General features: G+C 39.2%; 1 protein-coding gene across 1 annotated transcript; it reads left to right on the top strand.

The window, feature by feature from the left end:
- The first annotated feature begins 14 nt into the window (after positions 1 to 14).
- On the top strand, positions 15 to 11,083 carry LOC122645900 (protein ACCELERATED CELL DEATH 6-like). The gene is made up of 4 exons (XM_043839308.1): positions 15 to 658; positions 2,585 to 3,120; positions 3,964 to 4,390; positions 10,866 to 11,083. The coding sequence occupies exons 1-4, from the start codon at positions 34 to 36 to the stop codon at positions 11,078 to 11,080; spliced, it is 1,803 nt and encodes a 600-aa protein (XP_043695243.1). The 5' UTR covers positions 15 to 33; the 3' UTR covers positions 11,081 to 11,083.
- Positions 11,084 to 14,046: the final 2,963 nt, after the last annotated feature.

The following is a 14,046-nucleotide window of genomic DNA, read 5'->3' as shown; positions in this document are numbered from 1 at the left end:
ATAGAATACAAAGGGTATACTCATAAAGCTGCCATGGATCCTGATCTGTATAGGGCTGTAACAGAAGGCAACTCAACTTTGCTCTTGCAATTATTAGAAGCATCAAAAGAAGATTACCAACAAGAAGAACAGAGTGATCAAAACATGAACACTCTACTCCACATCGCCGCCCACTCAAACAATGTTCAAATTGTGAAGGTAATCCGCGAAAAACAACCTCCAACGATACTGAGAAAGAGGAATTACAGGGAAGACACCGCACTCCACATAGCCGCAAGGCATAATAACGCTGAAGTGGTTAAGTATTTGTTGCGTTGGGCTAAGGAAACAGACGAAGCAGAGAATCCATCTATAAGATATCATACGGTGAAGTTTAGGAATAGATGTGGGAACACAGCTTTACATGAAGCTGTTCTTGGGAGTCACCATGAAGTGATTGAAGTTTTGATGGATTGGGATACAGAGGCTATCTTGATTAAGAATAAACGCAAGGAATCACCACTTTATTTGGCTGCTGACCGTGGGTTGCATGCTGTGTTGGAGAAAATGTTGAAAGTTGCAGTGGAAAATGAAATTTTCAAGAATGTTTATCTTCGTATCTATTACGGTCCCGACGGCAGGACACCTTTGCACGCTGCCGTTGCTAAGAAGCATCCATGTGAGTAGTTTCTCTCTCTCTTTCTCTCATTATTTTTTTTCTGTTTTAACTTTTAGGGAAAAAGATCTCTACTTGGTGGTGTTTTCTATGCCCTCCCAGAGGGTACTGTGAGATGACACCTCTGTCCCTGGGTAGATACCAGGCTTGCTCACCTATTGACCCAGACGCTTGTGTAGACACTAAGCAACCAAGTAGAGATCTCTTGCCCATTTAATAGGTGAATTATTAAAACAGATGATATATCTAAGCCTATATCTATTCAATTAATTAGATAGAACAGACATGGCCTAGATTAGTCACATGTCAAATTAATTTTTTGGGCAAGAGAACGAGTCTGGTCACGTAGCTCCTACGCCCACGGGGCCAGTGAGATTGTGAGAGTGTGTTTAGGAGCATCAACGTGAATGGGTTTTTTGATTTTGAGAGGGGAGGGAAGGTAATTCATCATGCCCCAGTGTTTGGATGCAGGAACCACGTGATCAGGCAACATTCTTTTTCCCTAATCCTTTGTAGTCTCCTAGAACGCATATCTTTCAATTCTACTTCTCCTTCTACAAGCACTGAGTACAAGTACTCCAGTTCAATTCCCCGACGTATGATCTCATGAGTCATGACAGCTCATGTCTTTCTTTTACCATATATGACCTAAATTCAAATAATTTTTTAATTTGAGGGAGAGATAGACATATAAATAAATCATTGTCTCATCATTGTTTTTATCTTATTATGTTTTCTTTTTCTTTTCTATCCATTTCTTGCCAACCAATCATAGCCTCATTTATGAAACTAAAGAATGAGAAATTGAGCCGTGTACCCCTTGCACCAAGACACATAGAGGCGAAATGACTGCCCACCCCACCATGGAATATGACAATGATTGCCCTGTTGATGCCACCTTATGTTCTCCCATTGGCCTCTGCATGCACTGGGGCCATGCTCCCCCGCAAAAAACTCTGGCCCTAAAAGAATACACATATTTATGAAACAATATGTGAAGAACCTATCACTCTCCCTTCTCCATCCAGGCTCCCATATATTTGTGGTGGTATGAATCACATAGCTTTTCTTACCCTACCATTCTCCCTTCTCTACCAATCTAACCAACCATTTCTTCACTCTCCCCACGTGGTATGTAATGGACGTGCCTACCACTCGCCTTTCTTTTTTGTAACTTCAATTTGAAAATACAATTATCATCCTCTCACTATATGGGAGAATGGAAATTTCACACTTCCATCATAGTATTGTAGGTATATCGGATATCTTTTTTTTTTTTTTCCAATAGTAATTTATATGTGCAAATGTGTTTTGGTGATGATAAAACATAGACACTTAGGTGGATCTGGCTCTCCTCCATCCGTGGTGGGAGCTGGAGGGTCCAGCGCTCGAAAACCACCCCATAAACAGGGGTGGCCCACCCCTGTTTTAGCTGTTGTTTAGTGGGGCTGGACTCTCCAATTCCTGCCAGGGCTGGAGGAAATCCATTTCCCACTTAGGTGACTCTCTGCCAAACTAAACCCCTTGGTGATGACGTTATGGTCATGATGGTTTTGAGAATATTAATGATTTGTCAAAGATGAAAAGATTTACTTATTCTCACAAGCTCAAGAAGAACAGTTAATGAAGTAGCAAGCATCAAGCTTGACTTAAACTAAGACAGCATTTGGTATGCATTCTACGTCGATTTTGCATTCTCGTATGATAAAAATAGATGTTTTTATCGTCCGAGAATGTGAAATCGACCTAGAATACATACCAAACACAGCCTTAAATGTAATTACCTATTTTCGTTCTTGTTTTCGTCTCTCATCTTTAAATATTTCCTCCATCTTATGTGTTTACTTAATACTTAATCAAGAAGCTAATAGATTTGAGTTTTTTTGTTTTTTTTTTTTGGGTTTACTTCCTCCTCATCACAAATGCTAGTATGCATCAACATTCTATTGGACAAAAAGAAGGAACTCATTAGTAAAGCAGATGCAGATGGAAGAACTCCTCTTCATTATGCAGCATCATTTGGCCATTTTGAAGAAGCTCGTTGCTTACTACAAAAAGACACTTCTATTGCACATGAAATGGATGATCAAGGGCACTGTCCTATACATGTAGCTGCAAGTAAAGGTTATATTGACATAATTCAAGCTATTCCAGAATATTGTCCAGGAGCAAGAGAGACATCAAATGAAAAAGGTCAGAATATTGTTCACCTTGCTGCTAAGAATGGGAGATCAAATTTAATAACTTACATGCTTCAACAGAAATCTAAGTTTGGAAAACTTATAAATGCCAAGGATATTAACGGAAACACACCACTTCATTTGGCAACCAAGAATTCTCATCCGAAGGTTGTTTGCATTCTCATGAGGGATAATGTAGACATGACTATCATGAATGATGAAGGCCTGACAGCTCTAGACATTGCAGAGAAGAAGCAAATGGATGATACAATCTCATTTCCAAAGGTATGCCCTAATTTTTATTTTGGGAGTAGATTCGGAAGAGAATCTCAACTGTCTCTAAGAATCTTTATAGAATCACTATAAAGATTCAAGAATCCCCCTAGGAATCTAAGAATATTTTTTTTCCCTTTTTCGATGGTTACTATTGGAGAGAATAGTCCCACATTGGTTACCCTTGAACCTTCTGTCCCCTTATATATCTATGAATCTCTCCACCTAACAATTTGAGTTGTTGGGATGGATATTTACATGGTATCTGCCATGTGTGTCGTGAATTCTAGTACCCATTTAGAAGTTTGCCCATTCCGACATTTGGGATTTGGGCATTTTCGTGTTAGGGTTTTCTAGGGATAGTTCTTGTTGCGACTTTTGGGTGTTCTTGAGAGATCTCCATTGTGTTTTTCTTCTATCACATAGTGAATCATCTTCAGCTTCGCCCGTGCATGTAACATATCAAATTGGTGTGTGAACCATGTTAAATCTCTATTTCATCCTTGCTTAAATCTGCTTTGTTTCTCTGTGTTTCTTGATACTTGTGTTAACAGTATCAAAAGCGGGTTTTCTCTAGTCCTTCTGAGGTATAGGTCCTTCCCTTTGAGGAGAAGAGAGATAGAGAGAGGTTTTTATCTTTACCTCTCCTGGCAGCTGCATCAATCTGAAATATTTCAAAAATATAAATACATTTGGTAGTTCAATTTATAAGAATAGTTTCTCTATAATTCTTTGAGAGAGAAACCTATAAAAAGGAAGAAAAAAAAATCATAAAATACTTGCAACAACCCTTTTTAGTATCTCATTGCTTTTCTTAATCCTAAGCAAATAATAATTTTATTTTTCAATATGCAGGTTCTTACCCTAACAGCTTTAAGAATTAATAATGCACCATCAGGTCGACCACCTCCAATTATTGAGAAAAATAAATCAAAAGGAAATCTAAAAAAAGAATATTATGAAAAGAAATTCAAAGAGAGGTTCAGTACTCTTGTGCTTGTAGCAACACTGATCTCGACGGTCACCTTCACCGCGGGTTTTACAATCCCTGGAGGTTACAACAATGATGGTCCATACAAAGGCATGGCTACCTTGTTAAAGAAGCCTGCATTTCATGTTTTTGTGATCTGCAATACCATGGCTTTATATCTTTCTATAGTAGTTGTGGGGAACAACATATGGGCACAATTGGATGATAGTCCTTTCTTGATTCTTGCAGTTAACTTAAGTGTACCATTTTTGGGTATAGCTCTTATTATGATGGCTATAGGATTTGCAGCAGGTTTGTATACAGTTATAATTAAACTTCAATGGCTTGCTGCTATGGTTTTGGTCATTGGAGCTATCTTTCTTTTCTATACCATATTTTTTGTTGTTTTATTCACTTCTCCATGTTATATGTCCAAGTTCCCTGTTCTAAGACATATCTTCAAGTGGAACTTGTATTTTTTGATCTTCACATGTGATAGATTTCTTTGACTAGAATTGGTGTTAAAGAGGTCTGAATTACCTCAAGGAGATATTTTTTCTTTTGTTTAGATACTATCAAATGTAAGGGTTTGGGTTTGTTTCCTTTGGACCTTTTGAGAGGGAAAAGAACTTGTATTATAATAATAGATTCTAATGTAAAATTAGTGTATTTATTTCATCATAATCCTTGTATGTTAAGAAAAATTATATTTGGCTGTCTTAGTTTTAAAATTTTCTCATCGTACTCTTTCAGGTGCACCTTTTTAGGGCATAAATCAATGAGTTGGGATCCTCTACCCACTTGGTAGGGTTGCAATGGGGTCAGGTTGGGCCGGATTTTTTAAAACCCCATCCCAACCCTAAGTCTCCTTAGCTGGGCCCAAGCCCGGTCCGACCTTGACTCAAGGCCTGAAAAATCTAACCTTGACCCACCCTCTGGGTTGGGCTGAGCTTACCCTTATTGACCTTGATCATGGAGTGAGAAGGGAAAGATGTATGGATTGGATTGGATTGAGTTGGGCTGGGTCGAGAAGAAAATTATCAATTTTACATAAAGTAACACTATAGTAAAATATATTATCACTTATTATCTTCATATATAATATATTATATAATAAAATATGTGTGACATTTAAAGTTTATAATATATATAGTATATCAATATATATTTTATAATATGACTTAAAACAGAGTCGGGCTGGGTTGGGCCTGGCCGGGCTCAACCCTAGCCTAACCCGACCCTGAGGGCTAGAAATTTTCAGCAGTGACCCGCCCTAAGGGTCAGGTATCTCAGCCCAAACCTTGTACGGGCTTAGGGCGGATTCGGGATGACAGGGTCAAACTTGCACCCCTACCACTTGCTAACGAGCTCAGATCAGGGCCACATACGTGGTCCAACCTTGGAAGCTGATTCGTGCCCACATGGAATCCACTACCCCTCTGTTGGCCCCCTGAATTCCATATTGGCACAGATCAGGTCCTAAGGTCGGACCACATACGTGGACCTGATATGTGCTCCTTGATAAACACCGTTGGGGTGATTACCAAGTGGGTAGTGGATCCGGGCTCTAATGCAACTTCATAGCATCCACTTTGCTAAATCTGGGTTTTTTAACATTGTTACGCTCATACATTAGCTACTTCTGCTTGCTCTTTAGGGTTAGACGACATGCGAAGTTCCTTCTACATTAGTGCCCTTGCTTTACAAATTTTTGTCCTCTCAATTACATTGTCTGTACTTTTGATGTCAAGTACATATAATAGAGGGAGGTGGACCCCACCTCGGGTAGTGTGCACAAACAAATATCCTTGCTTTACTTGAAGTGGTAGGGTCCGTAAGAAGGTAGAGGTGAATCAGATCTACTAATAAGAATTCAATAGAGGAAAAGATGAAATAGGTTGTATTCAGGGTTGTAAAATGTTGAATCGGGACGGAATTGATCAATGCTAATTCCAATTCGGACCAGATTGGAATCGGTTGGATTGGTCTCATAAACCCCCGAATCGGCATGGATGGTCCTGATTAAGTATGAACAGCCTGTTTTCTCATCAAGGTCATTCTATTTCAATGGGAACTTGATGAGTGACAAACTGTGTACCGGGCAACAACCTTGGAAATGTGAAAGATCTAAAACTCGAGAAGCCCCATCTTCTTTGGTTTCCACCATTAATCTTCTTTGGCTCCCAATCCCCACAGCCTTCTGAAGGTCACCCATCCCTTTGTGTAACTCTTAAATTAAAGAATATCTAAAAGATATATCCAGAACCACGAGCGAAACACAGCCACAAGTGTGCTGGGGGCTTAAAGATCAGATATTTGAATGTTGGTTCTCCAAGTATTGTGACTTTGTGAGTAGGTAGACATCGACTTCTATTGTGGGGTCATAGTGGATTTAAGCCATTTATGTGCCAAAGGGAGCATTAAATCTTTAACGCTACCTGTTGTGGGATTACAACCACAATGAGTAGAGATATCAGATCACGTGGGAGTGTCAAAAATTTCCAAGGTCATGTGCATCCGGGCAAGGCATTTGGGCAGGGGTAAAGCGGTCATTACACATGTGACTCAATCTGCACCTCACAGGTCGCTACGGACAGGCGCGTCATAGAAGATAGATCTGTGTTGGAGATTTCCTCTTATAGTCTGTCTCCCCCCTTATAAATAGCTTACAAATAACACAGCTCTTTGTTGAATACAAGGGTAATAAGCCATGGATCCTACCCTGTACAAGGTTGTAACAGAAGGTAACTTTGCTTCTCTCTCGCAATTATTAGAGGTAGCAGAGGCAACCGAGGTATCAGAGGTAGAACCAACACCACTAGTTCCAGAATCAGAATCAGAATCAGAATCAGAATCAACATCAGCACCCCTAGCAAGAAAATCAGCACCACGACCAACAGTACTAAAATTAGCACCAGAACCACCACCACCACCACCACCATCACCACCACCACCACCACCACCATTACCACCACCATCACCACCAATAATAGTAATAGAAGGACTACCACTACTGAAAGCACCAGAACCAGAACCAGCACCACCACCACCACCAGTACCAAAAGCTGCATATCTTCGATCCAAAAAAGAAGCAAAAAAAAAAAAAACTGCAGATCTAGATCCACCACCACCATCACCACCAGCAGGAGCAGCAGAGAACGATCTCCACCAACAACAGACTATTGATCAGTTACCCAAAAACAAAATACAGATTGTTGACCAGAACAAGAACACTGCCCTCCACATCGCGGCCAACTCCAACAACGTCGAAGTTGTGAAGGCAATCCTCAAAAAATTCCCAGATGTACTCAGAAGAGGGAACTATAGAAAAGACACCGCACTCCACATTGCGGCACGGCATAACAATGCTCATGTGATTGAGCATCTGTTGGATTGGGGCAAGGAAGAAACAGAGAAAGAGCTAGAAGAAAATTCACCACCACACACTAGGTTAAAGAACATAGATGGAAACACAGCATTGCACGAAGCCGTTCTTGGGCATCACCGTGAAGTGATTAAGGTGTTGATGGAGCGGGACAAAGAGGTCATCTTCGTGAAGAATAAGCGCAAAGAATCACCAATTTATTTGGCTGCTGACCGTGGGTTGGATGATGTGCTTGGGAAGATGATGGAATTTGCACCGGAAGTTGAAAATTCCCGGAAGAAGAAAGATCTCAGTATCTACGTCGGCCCTAATGGAAGGACACCTTTGCATGCTGCCATTGCTAATAAGCATACATGTAAGTACTCTCGCTCCCTCTCGGCTGGATCATCCATGGGTGGTTACCACATGAGAGGATCTAGACTCCTTTCTACTAGTTTACCCAACCAATCATTCACTCATCCCACGAAGCATCTAGAGAGAATCCTTTTGACCGGACTTAACTCCTCTCATGTTCCCTGTCCGGTCAGGTTCGTAGGTTCCTCTCATAGGGGATCAGAAATGACGACCTCACCCCCTGCCCAAACACACTGACTGGGTGTCCGGGTGGGGTGAAGTCGTCATTTCTACCCTCCCTATGAGAAAAACCTACGGACCTGACCGGGCAGGGAACCTGAGAGGATAAAAATTCCTTTCGACCTTTCAAGCTCGACCCAGTCCTACCGGGAAAACCCAAGACCGGGGCCCGACTCGATTATTATTAAACGTGTCAGGCTTGAGCTCGGCCCAAATAACAGTCAGTTGTTCCCACTGCAAGGGTCTAGTCCGATGGTCGCTCGATTGAAACCAACCAATTAATAGCCCGATCCAGCCCGACATGTTTAAAGCCCGTTTATGCCGTTCAGAGATAAACGACTGATTAAGGACCACTACCCGATTGATCGTTTATAAATGGGACCATGCCTAACATATGAGGCACGATTACTTAAATGGGCTGGTCATGGTGCCAGGTCCTAAAGTGGGGAATCCTGATTAGGCCCAATCGATTGACACCCCTGCCTTCTCTACCGTGGATGGATGGATCACCCATGCAATGGTTACCATGTCTTGTTTGTGTCACAATTGTTTGATGAGTTCCTACAAAATGTGGCTCCACAAAATAAAAATATATTTGGAAGGAGAAACACATCATGGTCCTACTTAGGGTCTACCTTCTCGTTAAAAAAACACAAAAAAAAAAAGAGTATTTGAATAAAACTTGTATATAGAATTTGACACTTTCTTTTAATTGCCTTTTGTCTTGTTTCCAATATCTCTTTAAGTAAAAGTATAAAAAGGTTTTCAAAAATAATTTGACACTGACATATATCAATATGTGTCATTGTAATACACAATTTTTGAGAACAAGTAGGAACGGACACTATTACCTTTATTGGAAAAAAAAAAATGGTTTCGTTTAAAAATGACAAAAAAACAAAATTAAAAAAAAAAATTCAAATTATTTGATACAGTTAGATGTGTCAATAAGAAAATCCCTTGGTATTCTTGTGAAGAAGCTAATAGGTTTGAGGTGATATTTCTTTTTTGGTTTACTAATTACTCCTCACAAATCAAATGCTAGCATGCCTCAAGATTCTACTGGTCAAAAAGAAGGAGCTCATTAGTAAAGCAGATAGAGATGGAAGAATTCCTCTTCATCATGCAGCATCATTTGGCCATTCTGAAGTAGCTGGTTTCTTACTAGAGAACCAATCAGACCCTTATATTGTTCACCCAAAGGACAACCATGGCGTCTATCCCATACACATGGCAGCCATTGAAGGCCATGTTGACACAATTAAAGCTATGCTAAAATATTGCCCAGTGGCAATAGAGACATTAAACAAAGATCATCAGAATGTTGTTCACTTGGCTGCTAAGAATGGGAGAGCAGATCTAGTAAGTTACATGATGCTTCCTCAGAAGAAGAAATCTAATAAGTTCGATAAGCTTAAAAATGCGAAGGATATTGAAGGAAACACACCACTACATCTGGCCACCATGAACTCACATCCGAAGGTTGTGAGCATTCTCATCCGAGACGGGAAGGTAGACATGACTATCATGAACGATGAAGGCCGGACAGCCCTAGACATTGCAGAGAAGGAGCAAATGAATGAGATCTCATTGCCAAAGGTATGCTTCAATTTCTTCTCTATCATCAACTGCCATGTTTGTAGGGGATTTTGGCAGCATTTGGTATGCATTCTAAGAATGCATCTAAGTCGATTTCGCATTCTTATATGATGAAAATAGTTGTTTTTATCGTCTGAGAATGCAAAATCAACCTAGAATGCATACCAAACACAACAAAAGATTTTGAGAGTACGTACTCTTAAGGTTCGAAAGAGATTTTCCATGCATTATCTATTTTAAGAATCTGCATGAAGGTCTCAGACTCTAAGAAATATTAATTAAAGGGAAAAGTGTCTATGAGCTTAAGGCATTTCCTACTCCCTAGCTCTTACATGAAATTTTTATTATTATTTGTCTTTTTTAAAAAATAATAAAAATATATATATTGTAGGACTAAGTTTTCCTCCACCCATAGAAGACAGTTCACCCACCATCCTAAGGTTCACAAACCCCTCCTAAAGTTTTAGTATGTTCCAAAATACACTCCTGATACCCTTTCCTACCCTCTCCCGCCCTGCGATGAATGGGATCCCATTCACCGTGGGTGGAGGAAAACTCGGTCCTATATTTTATGAATATATGTAAAAAATGCTATGGATTTATCAGAGAACCCTTTCCCATTAATTAATCGCTATAAAGATTCAAGAATCCCCTTGAGGATCTTAGAATCTTATGGATCAACCCTTTAGTATCCCCATTGTTCTTCCTAACCCTAAAAAGCAAATAATTTTATTTTCAATATGCAGGTTCTTTCCCTAACAGCTTTAAGAATGAATAATGCACCATCAGGTCAACCTTCTCCAATTATTGAGGAAAATACGTCGAAAGACGAAAATACTTCGATAGATAATCGACGAACTACTCGAAATTCTCCAATTAAGGAAGATGTTCCAAAAACAGAAACTAACAAAACCAAATCCAAAGAGAGGTTCAATACTCTTGCGGTTGTAGCAACGCTGATCATGACGGTCACCTTCGCCGCAGGTTTCACAGTACCGGGAGGTCTCAACAGTGAGGGACCATACAAAGGCATGGCTACATTGTTAAGGAAGCCTGCATTTAATGTTTTTGTGATCTGCAATACCATGGCTTTGTATCTATCCATCATTGTTGTGGTGAACAACATATGGGCACAGTGGGGTGACAATCGCTTATTGATTCTTGCTGTTGATTTAAGTTCACCATTGTTGGGTATAGCTCTCATTTTGATGGCTATAGCATTTGCAGCAGGTTTGTACTCTGTGATACTTAAACTTCAGTGGCTTGCCTTCTTGGTTTTGGTGATTGGAGCAATCTTTCTTCTCTATATCATTATTCTTCTTCTTCTATTCAATGTCCGACGTATGTCCAAGTACCCAGTTCTGCGGCACATCTGCAAGTTGGGCTTCTATCTTATGATCTTCACATTTGATAGATTCATGACCACACAAACTGTTGATCACTAGCATTGTTGTTATGGTTATTTGGGTTTGTTTCCTTTGTACATGTTTAGAGGGAAAAAAGAACTCTTATGTATTATATATGGATAATGATAGATTTTAATGTAATAAAGTGTATGGGATATATATTGTATTAGTGTTGTATCATCATAATCTTAGTAAATTAAAAGAAATATTAAATTTGGGTTATTGTCTTAGTTTTAAATTTTTCTCATTTTAATTACTCTTCTATGTGCATCCTATTTAGGGCATAATTAATGCAACTTCATAGCATTCTCATTTCTAAATTAAATTTTTTTTTTTTAATAGTGTTACGTGTTAGGAGTTAACGACGCAGCAATGATCAAAAAATAAAAGAAAAAGGAGATCACACAGAACATAGATTTATGTGATTTCACCCAATGTGGGCTACGTCCTCAGAATCGATAAATCCTTTACTAATTGGTTCAATTTTGATTTTAATTAAGAAGTGAAACGATTATTTTCGGTTTTGAATTGATTATTATTGTTATTCTATTGAACCGATTATACAGTACACTAACCAAATTAAATCGTCAGTTTTGATTAGGAATGTAAATGGGTACCCAAAATTTCGAATTTGGTTCGCATCCATATTCGTTTAGGGTTATTAGTATCCGTTTAAGGGAATCCTTATTTTTATTTAAATAAGCCGGATTGAAACTTGGTTTTCCAATTATGATCCCAACTACCCTACTTTTGTTTTCAACTTTTAGTAAAAAATATGCAACCACCAATTTGGCCCAGTTGTGTCTTATATAATAATGGTACTAACTACCAGGAGATCTCACATAAATATGAGTAGGTACGTAATTGGGACATCTCCATTTTGGGGTTTATAAATTTTTTATTTTTTTAGGAAAGGAGTTCGGTAGATTTCATGCATCATTCATTCAATAGGGGTGTGCAGACTTTATGGTCAATTTGAATGCCCATCTAAAAATAATTAATGCAGTCTGTGCATGTGTTCTGCATGCATAAAAGCTTTTGCCTATTTTTTTTGGGAAAAAATTCTCTGTTCGGGAGTGTTGCCTACGCCAGCACTCCCATGAGTCTCTCTCTCTCTCCTCCTCATGTGCACTCCCATGAGTCTATCTCTCTCTTCTTCGTGTGAAAAGACACCTCCGCCCCCTTGTTTTAAGGAGGAGACAGATAGACACATGGGAGTGCTGGCGTAGGCCACACTCCCGTATAGAAAATTGCTTCTCTTTTTTTTTTTTTTTATTCTTTCTCATTTGAAAATAGGTGAAATTTTTTTCACCACCACCTTGATTTGATGCATGTGTCGTATTCGTTCGCATTCATTCAATAGGGGGTGTGAAGACTTTATGGTTAATTTGAATGGGCATAAATGCCCATCTAACAATAATTAATGCAGGCCATGCATAAAAACTTCTGTCTATTTTTTTTTTATTCTTTCTCATTTGAAAATAAGTGAAATTTTTTTTGTCACCACCTTGATTTGACGCATGTGTCTTATTCTTTCTCATTCATTCAATAGGGGTGTGGAGATTTTATGATCAATTTGAATGGGCATAAATGCCCACCTAACAATAATTAATACAGGCCGTGCATGTGCTCGACCGTGCATAAAAACTTCTGCCTATTTTGTTTTTATTTTTTCTCATTTGAAAATAGGTGATATTTTTTTTTACCACCACCTTGATTTGACGCATGTGTCTTATTTAATAATGGTATCAAGAGATCTTATAAGTAGAGTAGTCTCCATTCCATTTTGTTGTAGACAATGGACCATTTGAAATACGAGGCATGATTGAAAAAAGGTAAATTAATTGAAACAGGAGATCTTATAAGACCTATCAAAAAAAAAAGTGATCGTATAAGTGGGTATTAGTCTCCATTTTGTTGTATTCCTAGGATGGTGGGTGGTATCCAGACTAGATTGATATCTTAGTTTCATTAGATTAATATTTCCACTAATAAAACATGCAGGGTCATTAACATGGATGTAATTTTTTATTGGGCAAGAGATCTCTACACAAACGTTTGGGCCAATATGAGAGCACATTTGAGTATCTACCCAGGGTGCAGAGGCATCATTTCACAGTGCCTGTGAGAGGGTGTAAGAAACACCACCGAGTAGAGATCTTTTTCCCTTTTCTATTTTATGGGCCAGATTAAGGTGGTACTTCCATGCGTTTCTGTGTCTGGGCTTTAGAGGTACGCTAGGTAGTCTCCATTTTGTTGTATTCCTGGGATGGTGGTATCCAGACTAGATTGATATCTTAGTTTCATTAGATTAATATTTCCACCAATAAAGCATACAGGTGCATCAACAAAGATGTAATTTTTTATTGGACAAGAGATCTCTACTTGATCGTATAGTCTCTACACAAGTGTTTGGGCCAATAGGAGAGCACGCTTGAGTATCTACCCAGGGGGTAGAGGCATCATTTCATGGTGATAGTGAGAGGGCGTAAGAAACACCACCAAGTAGAGATCTTTTTTCCTTTTTTATTTATGGGCTAGATTAAGGTGGTACTTCCACATGTTTCTATGTCTGGGCTTTAGAGCTACACAATTACGTAACTTGCTTTTTCTATACAATAAAAGGATTTTTTTTGGATCTTTCTAAGCGGCATCAATCCCTGGAGGATAATAGGTCTTTTCCAAAGAGTGAGGAGAGAGGATGACACATGCTGAGCACCCACATGGCGGTGTGACCAGCTTTTTTCCATAGTAATCATAAATAGTGAAGTTGTTTGTCTCCTTAGTTCCCTGTCCGACCTAGTTCCCCAGTGCCTGTAATAAGAGGGGATGCAATGACCACCATACCCGTGCCCGAACACTCTGCTCGGATGGCTTATTATAGACACTGGGGAACTGGGCCGCACAGGGAATGGAGGAGATAATTTTCCGTGTTTCGTCTCTCCTCCTTATAAATAGCTTGCAAATGACACAGCTCTTTACAGAATACAGAGGATATAATAAGC

Source organism: Telopea speciosissima, chromosome 11 (assembly GCF_018873765.1).
Source record: "Telopea speciosissima isolate NSW1024214 ecotype Mountain lineage chromosome 11, Tspe_v1, whole genome shotgun sequence".
In the NCBI taxonomy this organism is placed as follows: domain Eukaryota; kingdom Viridiplantae; phylum Streptophyta; class Magnoliopsida; order Proteales; family Proteaceae; genus Telopea; species Telopea speciosissima.
This window is presented reverse-complemented; position numbering and strand designations above follow the sequence as displayed.